This window comes from Cydia amplana, chromosome 10 (genome assembly GCF_948474715.1).
Source record: "Cydia amplana chromosome 10, ilCydAmpl1.1, whole genome shotgun sequence".
NCBI classification, from domain to species: domain Eukaryota; kingdom Metazoa; phylum Arthropoda; class Insecta; order Lepidoptera; family Tortricidae; genus Cydia; species Cydia amplana.
The window spans coordinates 3,023,267-3,042,882 of record NC_086078.1 but is presented as its reverse complement, the minus strand read 5'-3'; the positions used below and the strand labels follow the sequence as shown (position 1 = coordinate 3,042,882).

The 19,616-nt window shown below is 38.1% G+C and overlaps 2 protein-coding genes across 4 annotated transcripts; one reads left to right on the top strand and one right to left on the bottom strand.

Moving 5' to 3' along the window:
• Positions 1 to 674: 674 nt before the first annotated feature.
• Positions 675 to 13,252, top strand: LOC134651769 (short/branched chain specific acyl-CoA dehydrogenase, mitochondrial). Of its 2 annotated transcripts, XM_063506872.1 has the most exons (9): positions 675 to 802; positions 2,177 to 2,297; positions 6,462 to 6,562; positions 7,177 to 7,383; positions 8,456 to 8,626; positions 9,520 to 9,683; positions 10,831 to 10,975; positions 11,716 to 11,851; positions 13,061 to 13,252. In XM_063506872.1, the coding sequence occupies exons 1-9, from the start codon at positions 770 to 772 to the stop codon at positions 13,237 to 13,239; spliced, it is 1,257 nt and encodes a 418-aa protein (XP_063362942.1). In that variant the 5' UTR covers positions 675 to 769; the 3' UTR covers positions 13,240 to 13,252. The 2 variants fall into 2 exon arrangements, with proteins under 2 accessions (XP_063362942.1, XP_063362943.1); XM_063506873.1 differs by lacking the exon at positions 2,177 to 2,297 and having other exon boundaries at positions 736 to 802.
• Positions 13,253 to 13,906: 654 nt separating this feature from the next.
• On the bottom strand, positions 13,907 to 15,263 carry LOC134651768 (protein FMC1 homolog). 2 transcript variants are annotated; one of them, XM_063506871.1, is made up of 3 exons: positions 15,092 to 15,165; positions 14,947 to 15,010; positions 13,907 to 14,317 (listed from the first exon to the last, which is right to left on the bottom strand). In XM_063506871.1, the coding sequence occupies exon 3, from the start codon at positions 14,307 to 14,309 to the stop codon at positions 13,983 to 13,985; it is 327 nt and encodes a 108-aa protein (XP_063362941.1). In that variant the 5' UTR covers positions 14,310 to 14,317; positions 14,947 to 15,010; positions 15,092 to 15,165; the 3' UTR covers positions 13,907 to 13,982. The 2 variants fall into 2 exon arrangements, with proteins under 2 accessions (XP_063362941.1, XP_063362940.1); XM_063506870.1 differs by having other exon boundaries at positions 14,180 to 15,010; positions 15,092 to 15,263.
• Between the last annotated feature and the right edge of the window lie 4,353 nt (positions 15,264 to 19,616).

The window sequence follows — 19,616 nt, the reverse complement described above, 5'->3', positions numbered from 1 at the left end:
CAAGAAAAGTGAAATATTGATTGAAAGTTTTAACGACTTCTACGCAAACGATATCACCGGGGGGGCAGTTAACCCTTAATTGATTATGTACTATATAATTTCACAATTAATCTTCAGGAAGAGATCATCTTAGGAATCCTAGCTTTCGCACCCAATAAATTAGTCTTAAGACTTTGCGACGCAACACCTTTTATTAGGGTTCCGTACCCAAAGGGTAAAAACGGGACCCTATTACTAAGACTCCGCTGTCCGTCCGACCGTCTGTCCGTCTGTCACCAGGCTGTATCTCACGAACCGTGATAGCTAGACAGTTGAAATTTTCACAGATGATGTATTTCTGTTGCCGCTATAACAACAAATACTAAAAACAGAATAAAATAAAGATTTAAGTGGGGCTCCCATACAACAAAAGTGATTTTTGACCGAAGTTAAGCAACGTCGGGCGGGGTCAGTACCTACTTGGATGGGTGACCGTTCTTTTGCTTGTTTTTTTTTTTTGCTTGTTTTGCTCTATTTTTTGTTGATGGTGCGGAACCCTCCGTGCGCGAGTCCGACTCGCACTTCACGCACTTGGCCGGTTTTTTTGTTGGTGCGGCGGCCAGCAACAAGCCAAAATAACATTTTAATATTCCAAATTAAATATCAATTGAACGACACTCGTTATCTTGCGCGAGTGAGATAACATTAAAGCCAGCCTTCAACGAGAACGTAACCAGTCTTTATACCGGCTCGGTGGCACGCGCGCGCAAATAGCAACAAATAGAGAAACATGTTCCCATTGCGTCGTATTGTTGCCAATAAGGTGCGTTTAAAAAGTTTAATTTAAAAAAAGTTGTCTGTGATGCGTTTTTTTTGTGCTGTGAAATTCCATTGACCAATTGGTCAGTTTAACGAGTGACCATTTTTTAACGCTAAGTATGGTTTGATATAAATACCTACATATAAACAAGTAGGTATACTTACTACGTACTACGTGGGCGCCGATAGTATAGAATAAGGCTTTAAACGTGCTCTAAACTTTCAAAGAGTTGTTCTGAACTACCCAATTCATTGATAATATTTTCTTGTTGGCTGAATGAATGAGATACCTACCTATTAATGAGTGGGTATATTACCTAAGTCAATCATAAACCGTCGCATGTTCATAGCTTCCTGTTTGTTATAGGTATTACAAGCATTATTACATTATAATATTATGGTGTAGCTGTAGACAATGTAAGTACAACCACAATAATTATAATTGTTTAAACATTATCATTGGTCAAAGACCGCGTTTTTTCAACGTGAGTTGAACGCAAGGGATTCGAAAGTTGTTCGGAAGGGCTTTGGAATATCAGGAATAATCGGGACGAGATGATACTATGGAAACTGAAATTCGCAAATTGCGGGGATCTTGCTCTTTTACTACAATGAAGGCGTAATTAGAGTGACAGAGAAAGATGCCCGTAATTTGCGATCTCGATTTTCGCGGTTATAGCCCAGAGATCAAAGTAGGTACATTACATAGGTATTCACGGCTAGGCCGCCTGCTGATGACATAGTATTCTAAGCACGCGCCCGCGCAGGCTTGAAAACTGCAAAGCAACATAGATTTCGTTGACATTTGGACACTTTGTGGTTTGTTTGTTTGGAATAAGTCATCCTTTTCTTCAGACTATTTCATTTCATTTCATTTATTCGGTTCAATCAATCAGCACTTACAGATAAACCTTATGTGCTAATTGGCATTACATTGCTTAGTGTCTAACATGCATTAACTGCAATAAATACAATAAAATACATTCGGATTAAATCAAAACTTAAATTATATGTACAATACCGTATAATTATGGAATTAGGAACAATATTAATGTCAAAATCTTCTAAATAAAATAATGATAATAATTTAAACTATATACCAGTATGTTACATAGGTACATAATGGACCCTGGAAGGGTATAGCAAAACATGTTATTCACTATAATATTAAGTTACTACTTATTCTAAGACTCTTTTTTTCCGCACAGCCTCTACCGTACTACTGATAATTCCGCATGTCCAAACTCTCCACGAAACCGCATTCCAACAATTCCGCGGTTTTTCTTAACAATAGACAATAGGATTAGCCTTCGGGGTCTATTAGAAAGCTACAAACTATAAACGCCTCTTAAAAACCATAAACTAGTTTTTTTTACAGATCCTGGAGCAATGGCGCGCTCCAATGGTCGCCGCGACCAAGGCACAGAGCTTCTCAGACGCTGTCCCACAGAGACCTCTGTCCGTTCTCACAGAAGACGAGTTGGCTATGAAGGAAACAAGTAATTGGCTTTTATATTCCTGTTTAAGACCCCTACAGACCTTGCAAAAAATCGCATGCAATTTTAGATAATTAGCTGGCAAGTAGGTGCGACAAATTCAATCAATCGAATCGATATTCTTATTCACTTCTGGCTATATCTGATGAGTCTTAAACGGACAATCAATTCATCATTGATACTTATTTTTTTTTTCTAAATAAGTACTTACGAAAACAAAGGAACTTAGGACCCTAAACTACTTAGGGAAGGTAGCCGTTAAACGCATATGCTCGTACATAGGTACTACATACGTCATAGCGTCAAACATTGCGCTAGTTTCCGTCCATGCATGCTCTAGTTTTCGTCCTCTTGACAGATTAGCAAATACTTAGTATACAATGATCTTTTATACAAGATACGTCTCGTTAAAAAATTGAAGCACTCACCTTGTGACAAATTGGACACTTTGTCTCAGTCTGCCTGACGCAAGCGAGAGGTGTACAACTGTACACTGGCTAATACTTTTCCACAAATAACGTGCACTATGCATCAACATGCCGACCTGCATGTTAAAATGTTCAAATTATCCACAAAAGCGCAAAAAAATTGACGACGTCATATATCACTCGTAATTAAAAGCCAAAATAATGCGTTTTTCTTCGGTTTATGAAATAAACCGTACGCCTTTTTCGGCCGTCTGAAAGAGACAAGATTATGTTCTTATCATCAAGAGCGACAAGGACGCACCAACTGCGCGTACATAGATTACCATATCAGACATGTCAATTGTCACGTTAAGTTGAATGTAGAGTTTGGTGCTTGTCGTACAAATAAGATAAATACATAATACATTTCAAATTAAATATTAAGGTTTTTTACTTGAACAATTTTTTTCTTGTGATTAGTACAACAATTGGCAAATTAGAGATTATTATTGGCCATATTATTGCCCAGGTCGCGTCAAATAAGAAAATAGTCTCCATGTGTACAATAATTATTCTATAGGTAGGTATTATATTCAGAAAAACAAACTTAACTTTAATTTACATAACTAAATGTGAAACTCTTAACTTCGGTAGCGAGTAGGTACAGTAAGTACTACATAGAACTGCACTAAAATGATTTGCACCAATTTTCACCTTCTGTCAAAAATCTTATTCTATGATTTATTTTTCTTAATAAGTTTTACGTTTCACGCCGATTACCGCAGAAGCGTTATCAACCTCTTTCATTTAGAATTCAACGCGCAAGTGACAAACACTAGCCGTCTTTTTTTTACTTAGGTAGTCTTTTTATTGTGCCGTCTCTTTTACGCGTTTTGCGTATGAAGTTGTAAACAAATTGTAAGTAATGCTGCAACGTCACGTTGGAAGCATTTTTTACGCTTGTACACATTTAGACACACATACAAGATGAGCCATACCCTAATATGGTATGGCTCATCTTGTATGTTTGTCTAAATGTGTGCAGCAATGTAGGTTTATGTTTATATTCAAATTTCGTCAAGTGGACGAAAACTGACGCACCTACCCTACATACTTATTTATGAGACGCGAGTGACATTATGAGCATTTGTATGTTATACATATATGTCTGTAACTCTGTATACCCAATCACATTATTTCTAAACTTGTAAGGTTTCATGTGGTTTCGTCAATTAGTGAAAGAACCAGTTATTTATTATTTTATTGCTGAGTAGGTACCTATACTTAAGCGCCGAGAAACTACGAGAAACCGGCGATCATTAGCCATGTTTACTAACTATATAACTAAACAAACCAAATAATCTAAGTAAGTACTTACCTATTTAATTTTCAAACGACTTCAGATATGGATTCGTCTTACTGATGCTTCGTGGATTTGTTTAATGTCAAACTCGAGACACAATAATTTCGTAGACTTGAGGGCATACCGCGAACCACGTTCGAAATGTTGCCTCCCTGTCACACTTACGTACGAATTTACAAGTGCGACAAAGAGGCAACACGTCGAACGTGGTTCGCGGTAGGCCTTGAGTAACTTGAGTTAAGTAAGTACCTACGTTATGGTAATTTATAGTAAAATATATTAGAGAGGCTTCTCAGCCACGCCCAAAACTCAATAACGTGAGGTTAAAATATGTTCAACTCGCCGTGCCTTTTAGATTAATTTAGATTCGTGTCTTTTATCACGTTGTCTGATAAACCGTATCTAAGAAAATATAATTATAATTATCTACAATAACAATTGACGTTGACCTTGAGTGTAACGTTTGTTGGTAACTAAAATTTACCTTTTGTAGATATTTTATAATTTACCGTTCTTAATTAATATTCACTGTAAAGTTAATGTACGGTCTCACATAGTGAAATAGCAAATTTGGTACTAATAAACGTCTTTATTTTCAATGGTTGTCCCTTTTGAAAATTAGTCGAGTTCGTCACGTCAGTGTTTTTCCTTCCGTATTCTATTAAATACGAACCGACCCTTTGTTGGCCCTTAGTCGAAACTTGATCTAAGTGTTACCAATAAGCCATTTACAAAATTTACAATTGGGCTGATTTAGACGGTGCGCGAACTGGTATGCGATTTTAGTTACATTGCGGACTGTTGGTTACGTCCAATTCAACCGACCAATCAAAACCCGCAATGTAATGAAACTCGCATGCGAGTTCTCGCATCGTCTAAATGAGCCCTTAATGCTCGAAATCATAATAATGTCAGAACGGTGGTTTGTTACCAAACAAATGCTTTCTGCATTGATTAAATAAAGACCGTGGCAGGAAAGGGACCTTCTTGTGCCTTAACAGCTTTTCGTTGCATTTAAACGGAACTATTCATGAAAATTAATTTTTCTTATTTATTTTTTTTGTTCTAAAATAAGTCGAGGCGAATGCTGAAATTTAGTATAACACTTACTAATGGCGTGACCCATCATCAGAAAAAAAAATCAGGCCGAAAAGCTGTTAAGGCACAAGATGGTCCCTTATCCTGCCACGGCCTTTAAGACTGGCATCCTGATAACATAGAAAAATAAACGTATAATTCGAAATGGAACATTGGTTCATGTATATGACATATAATAGTAACAACACCTAACAACTGCCGTTTTAAATTGACGCGTTCAACCAGTAAATTGATCACTTAACCCTTTGTAAATTAATTGTGTGTCGTCTTGCCTCTAATACGTACATTTAACATTTACATACTTAAGTACCTACTACATATAATAAATAATATGAGACTTTATCACATGCAAGGTTATATGTTGTTATGATCTAATGCTAACACCGCATTTTAGCTTCTAATGTGATGCATTAGACTTTTTATAAAAAGTAGGTATACAAAACCCACCCCGACTAATTATTTAGTAGAAGGTATGGCACAATTTGGTGTTGGTTTGGTTTTTGGTAGCAATTTTAACGGCTTCACTTGCAAATTTTTAGGAAGCCCATTCTTATTCTTAGTCCGTTCCTATAGGTATGTACTACTAAACTATTAGCTATATATATAGCTACTCACTCTCGTCAACCTAATAATGACCAATCACCAAAATATCAACCACATAGATACTTTACTCCACCGACAAGAGCAATGCTCTTAAGTTATGATGATGATAATGAGATTTATACCTACTTATCATAATTAGAATCTCAGCGCCCAACTGAAGTTGAAAACATATTGTAGGAATGGTCTTATCGCTAAAATAATACGCATGGGTTTAAATACGCGTCAAAAGATGCGATAAAACACGTTTTACTGCCTTTATCATTGATAATGAACTACGAAAATACGATAAAAACTTACATAACGTATTTTTTGCTTGATCAACTAGATACCAACAAGTATCGTACAATTAGAGAGGGCTTAATATTTACTCCTCTTAAGGAATGTCATTTTTAAGCAGAGTAAATAACAGAAGCTAAAACAGGTTAGGTATTTATTAAGATCCCGGTACGACTAACAGAAGAATAAGTACCTATGTGAAGATAATATTGAATACCCCACCCTCTTACTTATTTAATTCAGCTGTTGTTACCTTTTCTACATACGTCTACAAATCCGGTTCGAAGGACCAAACACGACCAAATTCCTATGTCTATTATGTCTTCTTCAATTTTAATTTCATACGCTTACGCTCCATTCCTGACCGTAACCTTGAAAGTAATTTTAGTTAAAGTTTAAACAATAACCTCTTGTTTGCAGTCAGAAAGCTGGCAACTGAACAAATAGCGCCTCTTGTCAAGAAGATGGAGGACGAACACAAAATCGACGACAGCATCAGACAAATGCTGTTTGATAATGGAGTAAGTATTCTGAACAACGACTTTACAGTTCCAGATAAAAGATCGATAAGTGAGGGAATGTACTAAGTGGGTTTATGAGCTGTAGACCTCGCGAAACCCATGGCTCCGCCATTTTGAATTTTTTTCCAGAAACTGAATCAACAAAAAAAAAACTCATCGAATCTGCTTACAAAATTTCACAACAATCGGTGGACAATTCTCAACTAAACGGTAAGTACCTAATTAATCTTTGTCTCTATCAAACACACATTTCCTCTTTCGATGGTGTTCTAGTTTTTATTCAGTCTGTGGAACAAGTGGGTTTCGTATACGACGGAACCATTGCAATGGGCTCCTTCACTTTTTGCCAGTCTTGAGTTTATTGCAATGTCTCTTTGGATCTGGTCAGACCAGCGTCTGGAAATCCTTGGACCCCGTTCACCTTGCCGATTATAATTTTTTTTTATTAGCCTATTAGTGTGTCCCACTGCTGCGTAAAGGCCTCCCCTCTTTCCCGCCACTTGACTCTGTCCAATGCACACTCCCGCCACTGCACACAGAATGTATCAAGGTTGTCCCGCCATCTCCGTTTGGGTCTTGTTTTGCCCCGAGATAATTCCTTATTTTTTCTTCAGCTCATGGGCATCGAAACCCCAGTGGAATACAGCGGCTCCGGTTGCGGGTTCCTCACGATGATGCTAGTTGTCGAGGAACTGTCCCGAGTAGACCCAGCAGTCGCAGCGTACGTGGATATCCACAACACGCTCGTCAACTCGCTCTTCATGAAGGTTGGAACTGAGGAACAGAAGAAGAAGTACCTCACCAAGCTGTGCACGGAATATGTAAGTTACAAAATTTCAATTTTGTACTAATAAACTTCAATTTGATACAGAAACACTTCTGCCCAGCATGTAGTTAACAGACAAGTGTGCTTCATATATATTATTTCTTCTGCAAAAATTGCAAAGAACGTGAGTTAAAATCTCAAAAGTTTTATGACACTTATGACTATCCCATAAGGCAAGATTGTTTGATAGCCGCTTTCCGAACGCACATAAAGGGGGCCTATCGAAGATTACAATCGTTGCAGAGACTCTATCGCACTAATATGGAAGAATGAAAGAGAGACAAAAGCGTTTCGTTATCTGCAAACGATTGACATCTTGGCTAGACTCCCAGCCCAGATATCTGGACATGATCGACAACAGTACGCCTATATACCTCTCTGTTGGCTTCAGTGCACATGTTAACAATCCATGCACGTGCATTGTGCACTATACGCAGTAATCAGTACGGTTAGTACAGTAAGCTTATCGGCCTTCAAAGACTGATCGCGATCAGACCTTTTATTTTCAGACGTAAAGCGTTTTTCAAGGTAAAGATCATTTAAGAATCTTCAGTAATTCCAGTTGCTTATAAGACAATATTATCTGTTGTGGCTCTGTCAGCTGTAGACCTCGCAATCACAGCTTAAAACTCAATAAATTCCTCTTTGGCCATTTTCTTTAGATGTTCTAAGCAATTAATGTACGAGTATGTACAGTCGGCCAAAAATGTAGTCTAGCACCCTACGGTTGAGGTTAGTTTGAACAACAAGAGACAACAAGGTCGATTTAATATTATGTCAGTGACAATTGTCAACCTTAGCGATCAGCGATCGTTAGATCTCGCAGAAACTTTTGTCAAAACTGATGGTAGACCACTTTCTTGGCCCACTGTACTATATACTACTTAATTGTACCGCTGGTGTAAACATCTGTAAGTACCGCTGGTGGCTTCTGGATGAGATTGGCTCAGGGCTGGAATAAGTGGCGTACCTCGAAGAGCCTATGCTCAGCAGTGGGCGATAAAAGGCTGATATGATGATGATGATGGCGTAAACAATTTCCACTGATATTAATATCTGTTTTCTAGGCCGGCAGCTTCTGCCTAACAGAGCCGTCATCAGGATCAGACGCCTTCGCCTTGAAGACCGTGGCCAAGAAGGATGGCGACCATTACGTCATCAACGGCTCCAAGATGTGGATCTCCAACTCGGATGTGGCTGGAGTGTTCTTGGTTATGGCCAACGCTGATCCTTCCAAGGTAAGCAGATTACTTCATCATCATTCTATCAGACAAAATACATGGACAAAAGTTCAAGGTACCTATTAATCCGAGTGACTTTCTGATGAAAAGAAAAGGTTATTACTTATTATTACATTACATAAACTTGTTTAGTACATACTTACAAGGTTATTCCAATGGTTAAAATACATTCATTAAGAGTAAATTGTTATATCACAATCATCACATCAATCACATGTTTTTAAACAGGGCAAAGATAGTGTTGACTCGGTCAATAGAACCACGATAACGCGAAACGTAATGGCTTTGATAAGGAAATCGTTAAATAAATGTACTACATGATAACTTTAGTACGTAAAATAATACATTAATAGGTATTTAAGTGGTACCTATAAAGGTATAGAAGGGCTTTATAAGAGAACATCTTTAATTATCCGAAAGATATATAACGACCACATCATAATTAAGGAATTATGTAGGTACCTAACTAATAGTAGGTACCTACATATTCAAAGGTATTCTCAGTAGTATTATATACCTAAGACCGTTTTGAGAACTGCCACCCTGTACGCCTAATTCCTAATAACAGACAAACTACGCCGTACAGCGCCATTTACTTCAGCTGTCAAATTATTTTCTGCTGATAATTTACACTACTCTTAATAACAAGAGTTAAGAGTAGTGTAAATTATCAGACAATTATAGACAAAGGATTACTAAAACGGGTAAGAACCCGTCATCAAAAGTATCAAAACCCTAAGATTAAATAAGTACTTGTGTAACATTTGTTATTAGACTGATGAGAGGTCTTTTTGATAACACGATAACTCAACTAACTTCACCGTCCGTGTCTCATTAGGTTAATAAATTCAATTCAATTCCAAATCCACTAAACGTAACTCTTCTTTCAGGGTTACAAAGGCATCACCTGTTTCATCGTAGAGCGCGACACCCCCGGCCTGTCGGTGGCCAAACCAGAGAACAAGCTCGGCATCCGCGCGTCTGGCACCTGTATGGTGCACTTCGACAACGTCAGGGTGCCTGAAGGCAACATTCTTGGAGAATACGGACACGGGTAAGAATGTAGCTTGATGATAATAAGCTTAGAATAAATTTAAAAGTGGAAAAATTACTGTCCTGTACAGTACAGTAATTACAGTAAGTACAGTATGTCCAGGACAGTAATTTTTCCACTTTTAAATTTATTCTAAGCTTAATAGCATCGTTCGCAGACGTTTCTGCTTGTTAAAAATTAAAAGTAGCTTGATGATGTTGGCAACATTAGAGATTCAATTTTTTTTTGTACGGCGGGAATTACGCGAGGGACATCATAAGACTACCACAGGCACATCTGAATTCAGGGTAGGTATAACGAATGTTACGATTGTTAGGTAGAAGTACGTTGGAGTTAGCTTCCAAGCCACGTAGCCAACGTGCCAATCGCTAACGCTCCGTAGCAAGCGAACCGCAACTGTCACTGTCACATGCACTAATATAGAAGAGAGAGAGACACAAAGCGATTCGATGGCGAAGCGATAGCGATTGTCACCTTGGCTAGGCCGCCAGTTCTACGGGTCTTGGAAACTGTCTGTGTTTTGAAATAGCTATTGTCTAACTACATATATATTGAGCCACAAGTGTAGACTGCTGAACATACCTACGCCTCCCCCGTCAACGCTACATAGCAGGATACTATCTTCCCCATCGACTCCAAACATCCCTTATGAAGCAATTTCTTGTTCATAGTCACCCGCTTTAAGACTTTAAGACCCAACAGGAGCTAAGATTTAAATATTTTAGGTAAATATACCCGTCTCGCTAACGGAAGCGGCTCCTAAAACTCGTGCGATAAGGACAAGGCGAAAAATCCTGCGTAAAAATATCAAAAATCGAGGTTTCGTACTCGACTGTTTCCTCCTCCAAAACTTAACCAATCGTAACCAAATTTGGAAATCTCATGGCATAGTCAATTAGGCCATTTTGGCCATTTTTGAAGGGCTCTAGCGCCTTAAAAAACAAAAATATCAAAAAAAGCAAAACGGTCCGACACAGATATTGACAATATTAATGTGTTGAAAAAATCATTGCTCTAGCTTCAAAACCCATGGTGGAAACAGTCGAGTACGTTTGTATGGAGAAATGACCACTCCTGTTGGCTCTTAATACCCCAATATACATCCTTTCTTGGTGTGAATACTAAATCCCATCTTTTTCAACTTCAGATACAAGTACGCCGCCGGTTTCCTGAACGAGGGCCGCATCGGCATCGCGTCGCAGATGATCGGGCTGTGCCAGGGCTGCATGGACGCTACTATTCCTTACACCCTCGAGAGGAAACAGTTCGGAAAGAACATCTACTCATTCCAGGTGAGGATTTGTTTAAGGTCCTCGGCACACGGCGTCGTAGCGTAAGAGAAGGCGTATCGTAATGGCGGGCTTACGCTTCTCTTACATTAGGACGCGGTGTGCTGAGGGCCTAAGAAGAGGCAGACAGAGGCATAAGGCTTCAAAACCGAAAGTGGTGAGTTGGTACCACTTTTCGGAGTCCGAGAATTAATTACTAGTAAGTACTCAATTCGTAGTTTTTTCCTTTCGGTGAAAAACACATCGTGTCGTGAGGAAAGCTAATGCTAATAGGTACGCGAAGAAATTCAGAATTGTGTGTGTCCTCAATTTGCACAAATTAAAGGTCACTAGGTGCTGCCATATAACTGCCTCTTGTCTCGTGACATTTTAACCATCTCCCTCAAAAGGTGTTCCTCCCTCGGAAGGAGAACTTTAACATTTTTGCTATGACATATATACCTACGATTCGCTGTTTTTAGGGTTCCGTACCCAAAGGGTAAAAAACGGGACCCTATTACTAAGACTTCGCTGTCCGTCCGTCTGTCTGTCACCAGGTTGTATCTCATGAAGCGCGATAACTAGACAGTTGAAATTTTCACAAATGATGTATCTCTGTTGCCGCTATAACAACAAATACTAAAAATAAATATTTAAGGGGGGCTCCCATACAACAAACACGATTTTTTTGCTCTATTTTTTGTTGATGGTGCGGAACCCTCCGTGCGCGAGTCCGACTCGCACTTGGCCGGTTTTTTTTTCAGGGTATCAGCTACCAGATCGCGCATCTCCAAACCGAGTTGGAGGCAGCCCGTCTCCTGACCTACAACGCCGCCAGGCTAAAGGAAAACAACCTGCCCTTCGTCAAGGAGGCTGCTATGGCTAAATATTTCGCTTCAGGTAACTATCGAAATAAGTATGTATGTAGTGTAGGTATGTATGGTACAGAGCAGGGATGTTGCGAATATCCGCATCCGCAACCGCGGAACTTCCGCATCCGCATAAAATCGATGCGGATTTAATGCGGATGCGGATGTGGAACAGGTCGGTACAGGAACGTCTTAGCATGCTAGACTGCTAGGTAATTTAGTCATTAACCAAAAAACCTATTAGAAATGAGCAGTCAAGCGTGAGTGGGACTTAATGTACGGAACCCTTGGAACGCGAGTCCGACTCGCACTTGGCTGGTTTTTTGAAATAAAAATTCCTAAAATGTAATATTTGACGTTTTTTATGGTACTATCTTGACATCCGCATCCGCATCCGCGGATGTGAGCCTTTAAAAATCCGCATCCGCATCCGCGGATGTCAAAAAATCGGCATCCGCAACATCCCTGGTACAGAGGGCCTTCGTGAGCTTAGATTACAACTGTTGATACTCAGCAGCGCTCCTAGTGTCACTTCAGCTGAACTAAACGGCTTTCAATTCACACATTCAGTAGGTAGGCCACTTGTCCCGGTCCTGAGCTATCATCCAGAAGTGACCCGCGAACTACGAATGTCCACCCAACGAAAGCCAAGCGCTCCTTTCTGAAAGCGGCCGCGGCCATTTGTGTTAACGGAATGTGAACGTTATCATTAGCTACCTACGAGTATCTGTGATAACTTATGGATGAATAATCTGGGGAAAAGACACAATCACAGACACAAAAAAGTGCGTTGTTACTTCCTAGCTTTTGCCCGCGACTTCGTCTGCGTGGAATAAGTAATTAGGGTACCTTACTTTTTAAACAAATCTGCTTTTTATTCATCCTTCTGGTCATCCCCAAATTGGTGCACTCTATAAATATTCACCCCATTTTTTACACCCTAAAGGGATGATTTCGGGGATCAAAATTATTCTATATCCCGCCCCACAGCTCATAGGTACTATCCGCATACCAAGTTTCATCTAAATCGGTTCAGCGGTTATTGATTTCCCATATAAAGTTCCACCCCCTTGAGGGGTGAGTTCTGTCCTTTCGCGGAACTCAAAGTGTCTCTATACCAAATTTCAACTAAATCGGTTCAGCGGTTTAAGCGTGAAGAGGTAACAGACAGACAGTCACATTATTAGTATGGATTAACTATCTGTTTAGATTTTAGATACTTAGATAACTTAATTTTCAGAAATCGCTCAACATCTGACTTCAAAATGTATCGACTTCATGGGCGGCGTGGGGTTCACGCGCGACTTCCCTCAGGAGAAGTTCTTCCGCGACGCAAAGATCGGCACCATCTACGAGGGCACTAGCAACATGCAGCTGCAGACCATCGCCAAGATCATTGAGAAGGAATACAAACAATAAAATATGTTATAATTACTTGCTTGTTTTATTCGTCATAACCAGGGGCCCATTTCTCGAACGGTATTAGTCTATTATCAGCGTGTTGCCATGGTAACCCATACGATTCGAGAATTCGTGGACTATCGTCTAATACCGTTCGAGAAATGGGCCCCAGAAAGGTCTAAGGACTCGGAAGGGTCTAAGTGTAAGGACACTGTATAGTATTTTTCATACATCTTGGGACATCTTGGTGACAGACGTCATCTTGATAGCATTTTGCGTTTTATTTTAACCTTTTCGACGCCGTGTCAAACACAAAAGCTGTCACGCTGACGCCACGTCACCGAAGTGACTGAAATTGAACGTTATGCATATGCACGTAGTTCTATGTTACTCTGTGATATGCGACCGATTAATCGGTCTTTGGCGTTGAACCTACGGTGCGGATATATCGGTCATTGGCGTCCAAAAGGTTAAGTTGACATATAGGTATTGAAGTGTTGTATTATAGACATTATAGTATTGAAGTGACATCTGTCATCATACCGAAGCTATTGTAAAATTAAATTTAATTAGATCAATTTCCATGGGCGAAATAAAATACTACAGATGGTACTTAACTATAATTTATTTACACAATTCATAATTAATTGTACCTTGATGATAAACAACAATGAGTTCTAAACAAACTAAGAAACTATTGTTTTCTTGTTTCTAAGTCATTACTGATCTACACTTTCACTGGGCCTTGATATTGATGGCCATTACGGTTTAGGGTCATGAGGCAGTTTGAAACCAACCATTCTAGCTGTATCCTCGATGCTTCTCTCACCCTTTCCCTTAAACTCCATATTGATCTCCTTACACTTCCTCGAGTGGTGCAGATAGTCATAATATGTTCTCGCTTTAAAATGCATCTCATTAACAGCTTTGCAAAGCTGCTGATCCGTTACTTGGTGTTTACGGTACTGGTCCAAAATGTATCGAACCATCTGATTCTCTGCCAGCTTTTTCGTTGAGCTCTGCTTACGGATCTCGGACAATAATTGCCGTAGCGTTACAAGAACGGGCTTTGATGTGATACTTGCCATGGTCACACCTTCGAACAAATCAAATGTTTAACTTTTCCACCATAAGAGACGTTATGAATTCTTCAGTGTTTTCGTAATTCGGTTTATCACCTTTTATCCAGAAATCTTTGTCTAACTTTTCTAAATTGCTTGGAAAATGATGTATCGATATATCGTTAAAAATATCAGTGTAAACAAAGTTGTTTTCTAAAATTATTTCAGATACGAATGGACTAATTTTAGCAATAAAAGGTACAGTTTCTTTTAAAATTCTGTTCGGGTGATTTTCTACCAATGAGGCAAAACTATTGCAAATCAAAATGCAGTTTTCTAATTCAGGGCCCCAGTTACTCCAAAGAAAGTTGTTTGTCAGTTGTTTTGGACAATGCGGTAAGTACAGAAGAGTTGGGTCTTGTTTTGATATTACATAACCTCCCTCGGTATTCTCTGCTATAACTTGAAGCCCTAAATTATCCAATATAGTACATTCACTTTTAAAAAACACAGGGTCATGTACCAGGACGTCAGAACAATTAAGAGAGCCTTTTAAACACAGTAAAAACGCGAGTTGATATCTTGAAATGTTACACTCTCCAATGTGGCCTAGCCCAAAACAAACGATAGTTTTTAGTTTTCTGCTACTTAATACTGTACTCACAGATTCTATCACGTGTTTCCAATAATCAGAGGCTCTTAAATCATCCGCTGCTGACTGTATACGTCTGAAAATTTAAAAATACGTAAGTCAATAACATTGAAACATAACCTCAAATACATATTAGATGTATTGTTCCATTAATTACTTTATCGCTTTGCCAACGTCGATGATAGTTTCTTGTTCTTTAAATTTTGAGTCCCTAGAAGGTATTTTTGTTTGCTTATTTTTGGAGAAACGCTTAGAAGGAACTATTCGAAAACCATCGCTGTCAACTTGCTGTTTTGACATTTTAGGCGCAAATGAGGCGTTTTTTCATGCTCTCGCTTCCTTGCGCATTTATTAATCAGCAAGCATTCAGCAAGTAATCAGCATAAAGTCCGTCAACCAAATCTTGTCAGTAGTAAAAGGCGGCAAATTTGAAAAATCGCGGGTTAGCAACACTGTGTTCAAATAATTCCAAAACGCGTGTCATCTGTGTTTTATCTGTGGAATGTGGATCGTGAATGACAGCCGTCACCTTATTTGTTTTCATTTGGTTTTCATTCTGAATCGTTTCTGTTTCAAGAGATATTTCTGCTGTCACCATTAAATACCAATACATTAAATAAGAATAAGCAAAGCTAAGGGGCCTACAATGTACAATCATGCTCGTTGATGGTAAACATTACTAAAAATTGAGGTTATGACAAGTATTGGAAGAACTCTTTCGAACTTTTAAGATCATGTTCAGTTTTTTGTTTTAGGGTTAAAAGGCATAAATAAAATTAAAACGTACCTATGCCTAAATCTATCCAACAAGACCATAAATTGTGTCCTGGAAACCGTCCATAGGCCCACATGTCTAATATTTTCAGCAATCAGTTGTGACTATTTACAAAGGTAAACCTTTTAAACAGTATTAAGAGCCTTGATTATATCGCCGTTCTTTCGCAATATCTACCTAATCCATACATGTTTGTTGCAGGATTAAATCTTGCCCAATATAAGGCGTTCGTAGTAGGTAGTATCTTTTCAGACAATACTTACCTATGGCGGTTTATGTACGTGTAAAACGCAACCAAGTCGAAAAGTGACCCTTATCTTATTTACCTTTAAATTAAATAAACACCCAAATATCAGTTGTTTTATTTTTAATATGTATATTGTACAATATATACCAATCAAAAAAATTACACAGGTATGTCATATTCATCCAGAACAGTACACTAATTTACATTAACAAGTGGCATATTATATTGTAAATAACAAATATATGCACTATCTAATTATCTGCATTTTGATATGATTTTATTTTAGTAAACTTAGAAGACATAGATAGGGAACAAAGAGAATATAAGCACTTCTATAGGGAGTTGTTTTTGATATCTTCAAATTTGTTCATTATTTTGATTAACATTGTTTTAACATCGCTTTTAAATTGTCCGTCCATGTTTCAATTTTTTTCAATAAACCGCGAGTGACAATTTGAATTGACGTACGCACGCAGGGCGCGCTCAGCGGAAAAAAAAAACTGTTGGTTCGATGTACATTGCTGCTTTTCTTAGCGCAATACTGCTCTTTGAGTGTTGCCCTACTTTAGTTTGCTTTACATTGCTACTGACAAGATTTGGTTGACGGACTATACACGACTTGGAGGATATCTGTCTATCTATCTATCTATCACCAAAGCATACGGCATCCACGGTTATTTATTACATTTTAATTTGTTTTTGCGATTTTGAATTTAAATGATTTGGATTTATATTGAAAACATAAATAAAATTTAGTTTGGCATTTGGCACGTGCTTTTTCTAATAGTGGCAAAGTTGGTTTGCCAGAGTATATGAATATTTGTCGAATATTTCCGTTTTACTTTAGTATTTTATTTAACATATAACATAGGTTGCTTTTGTTTTGTTTTGCACGATTTATATAAGGCATCTTGGAGGATATAATCAAACGGAGACGCCATGTCTGTAATTTTCTGTACAAAACAGTCTGCCGATTTTTGCGGGGGAGGGGAACGTCAAATGTATGCGTAACGTAAAAATAGCCATGTCAGATAAACGTCAGTCCATACATTGTGTATGACCGTTGGCCGCCTATTTTCGACAGAGGGGAAAGCCTGTCAATGGCTACTCCGTTTAGTTGTATCCTCCAAGTAAGGCATAGATTCCTATATAGTCCGCACATCCCTAGTGAAGCCATTTCAAGTGCATGGTCTAATAAAACATGGTCTTCCTTCCCAGAGTGTCACTTGCCTACGTCACAATAACATTGCCACTTTATTTCAACATAACATGTTACATGGGTACATTATATCTATGGTTAATAAGTTAAAATATTTCTTTATAATTTTATAATTTTCATTTATATGTATCTTATCTTAAATTTTACAATAACACGTCATTTTTAATTATTCGTTAGCAATATCTTCCGATTCACGAAAGAAATTTCAGACGTTCGGGTAATTCTGTTTACACTACTGGCAACACAGGATAGCGCTGTCACATTTGACAATCCGCCATTTTGTCCCTGACCGTCATCCTTGTCCAACGCGTGTTAATTGTTATTTCCTTCTCGCTCAGTGTCAGCAGTCGCAGTGTTTTCCAAACTTTTCACGTCGTAAGCTTGGTAATTAATGTTTTGTTACGAAAATGGTTGGCTGCTCTATTCGGAACTGTAAGAGTAGGAGTGAAAAGTGCAGTATAGATTTGTTTTATTTTACTATGTTTCTACATGAATAACTTAAAATTAATGCCGTTAAAATAATTTTCACCGTTGTTTAAAATTCTCCCACATTTTAAAGTTTGAGAATCTGTAAACAGCATGATGACGTAGGCAAGTGACAGTTAGGTCATTCGCGAATCTCGGAAGAGAGTACCAGGCGGAGTATATTATTATACCATGTTCAAGTGCGACGTCACGTCGCGCTCGTGTCAGTCGTGTCATCGACGTCATCGTGTTCGAACACTTCGAACGGCCGTCGCAATACTCAAGGTCAAATCTGTTTGTGTACAGCTCCCTTTGAAAGATCAAAAACACAGGAAAGATGGTTGTTTGTGCAGTGAATGGGTATCACAACGCATCATATAAAAACAAACCGCCTGATATTACATTTCACGCGTACGTAAACGAGTTTAATGTGATATTTTGACGTAATCGTAAATACAATAATCCAAATTATCGTCAGCCGCCATTTAAATATAAATAATATAAATGTTACCAGTGTAGTGAATATATTTCCTCAAATAGGGACATGACATAGAAAATTGTATATTTTTAAATTTTTCATTATTATTGCAAATTATGTTTTTTTTTATCAAATAAGATTAATTATTTATTTAGTTATTTTCTTATTTTTATTTTGTGTAATGTTCGTTTTAGATTTCCGATTGATCCGCTTCTGTCTGCGACATGGACGGAAAAGATTAGACAAAATCGGAACGACGCCATATGGAAACCGACTAAACATAGTCGAATATGCTCGGTCCATTTTGATGAGCAAGATAAGCACACTAGTAAAAACGGCTTGCGCAAATTACGACATGGTACGGTCCCGACTAAAGTAAGTACTTTTTTTGAACAGGTAACCGGGAGGTACATAACTAAAACAACCAGGGGGCCTAGCGAAGATGACAATCGATTGAAGAAAACTAAACGAATCGATATCACCATGATATCACTTACTTTTACCCAGCGTTTTGTTTCGTTTTCTAAACGATTGTCATCTTGGCTAGGCCCCCTGGTTGTTTTAGTTATGTGCGCTGCATCCTACTACAGACACTACAGTATGCATTTATGGTGTTATTCATAAACGCGTTACTGGTCTGAATTAGCTATGAATATATCTATATTAGCTTTTGTCTTTAATCTGTTATTTTGACTTATGTATTTGTAAGAAAGGGATAAAACATAATTTAAGTAAATCAGGCCCGTAAATTTTTACGAATAAGGGGGTCAATGTTTATGTTGATGATTATTAAAGTATAGGTTAGTAAAATCATAATATAATTTGGTTTCATTGATTGTTACTTAATTACAGAATGTACCTATTTTTATCAACGACAATTGCAACAACAAACAGCGCAACCCAGGTTCACCACAACCGGTATGTTTTAAAATGAACGTTTGAATGTTGTTGATCTTATTTGATTCGTATATAGAAATTATACCTAAGTATCTTTTCAGGGTACCTCTCGAGACGACACTAATAAAACACAACTCAAATCACAGTCTTTGTCTTCGACTTCTATACCGTTTTCAATTTTCGAGTCACCAGAAGAGGCTTCACTGCGACAAAAATTGAAGAAGAAAGTGATTCTGCAACGCAAACTAACTAAAAAAATCAAACTACTGCAACAAAAAACACGCCGCTTAAAGAAAAAAAATGAATCACTAAAAAATATTATAACAAATTTACGCAACGAGAGATATATCAATCAATAACGATTTGATCAACATACTGTCTGAAAATGCTTTTACTACAGAGCTGTAAGTACAAGTAAAAAACGGCCAATGCCAAAATAGACTCCAGAATTTAGAAAATTTTGCCTCACATTACACTTCTACTCGCCTCGAACATATACTTATGTCAGAAAAACATTTAACGCGTATCTCCCGCACCCGAAAACAATTTACGAGTATAACTGGTATCGAACTATCGATGGCTCTCCGCGGTTTACAGATGG

What these genes read in the sequence shown, in the direction of transcription:
- LOC134651769 (XM_063506872.1), top strand. Translation starts at nt 770, where the DNA reads ATGTTCCCATTGCGTCGTATTGTTGCCAATAAG. An exon ending in AAATGCTGTTTGATAATGGA is followed by an intron (nt 6,563 to 7,176) that starts GTAAGTATTCTG and finishes TTTTTTCTTCAG; the next exon opens with CTCATGGGCATCGAAACCCC. An exon ending in GGCTAAATATTTCGCTTCAG is followed by an intron (nt 11,852 to 13,060) that starts GTAACTATCGAA and finishes CTTAATTTTCAG; the next exon opens with AAATCGCTCAACATCTGACT.
- LOC134651768 (XM_063506870.1), bottom strand. Translation starts at nt 15,234, where the DNA reads ATGTCAAAACAGCAAGTTGACAGCGATGGTTTTCGAATAGTTCCTTCT. An exon ending in GACGTTGGCAAAGCGATAAA is followed by an intron (nt 15,011 to 15,091) that starts GTAATTAATGGA and finishes TTAAATTTTCAG; the next exon opens with ACGTATACAGTCAGCAGCGG.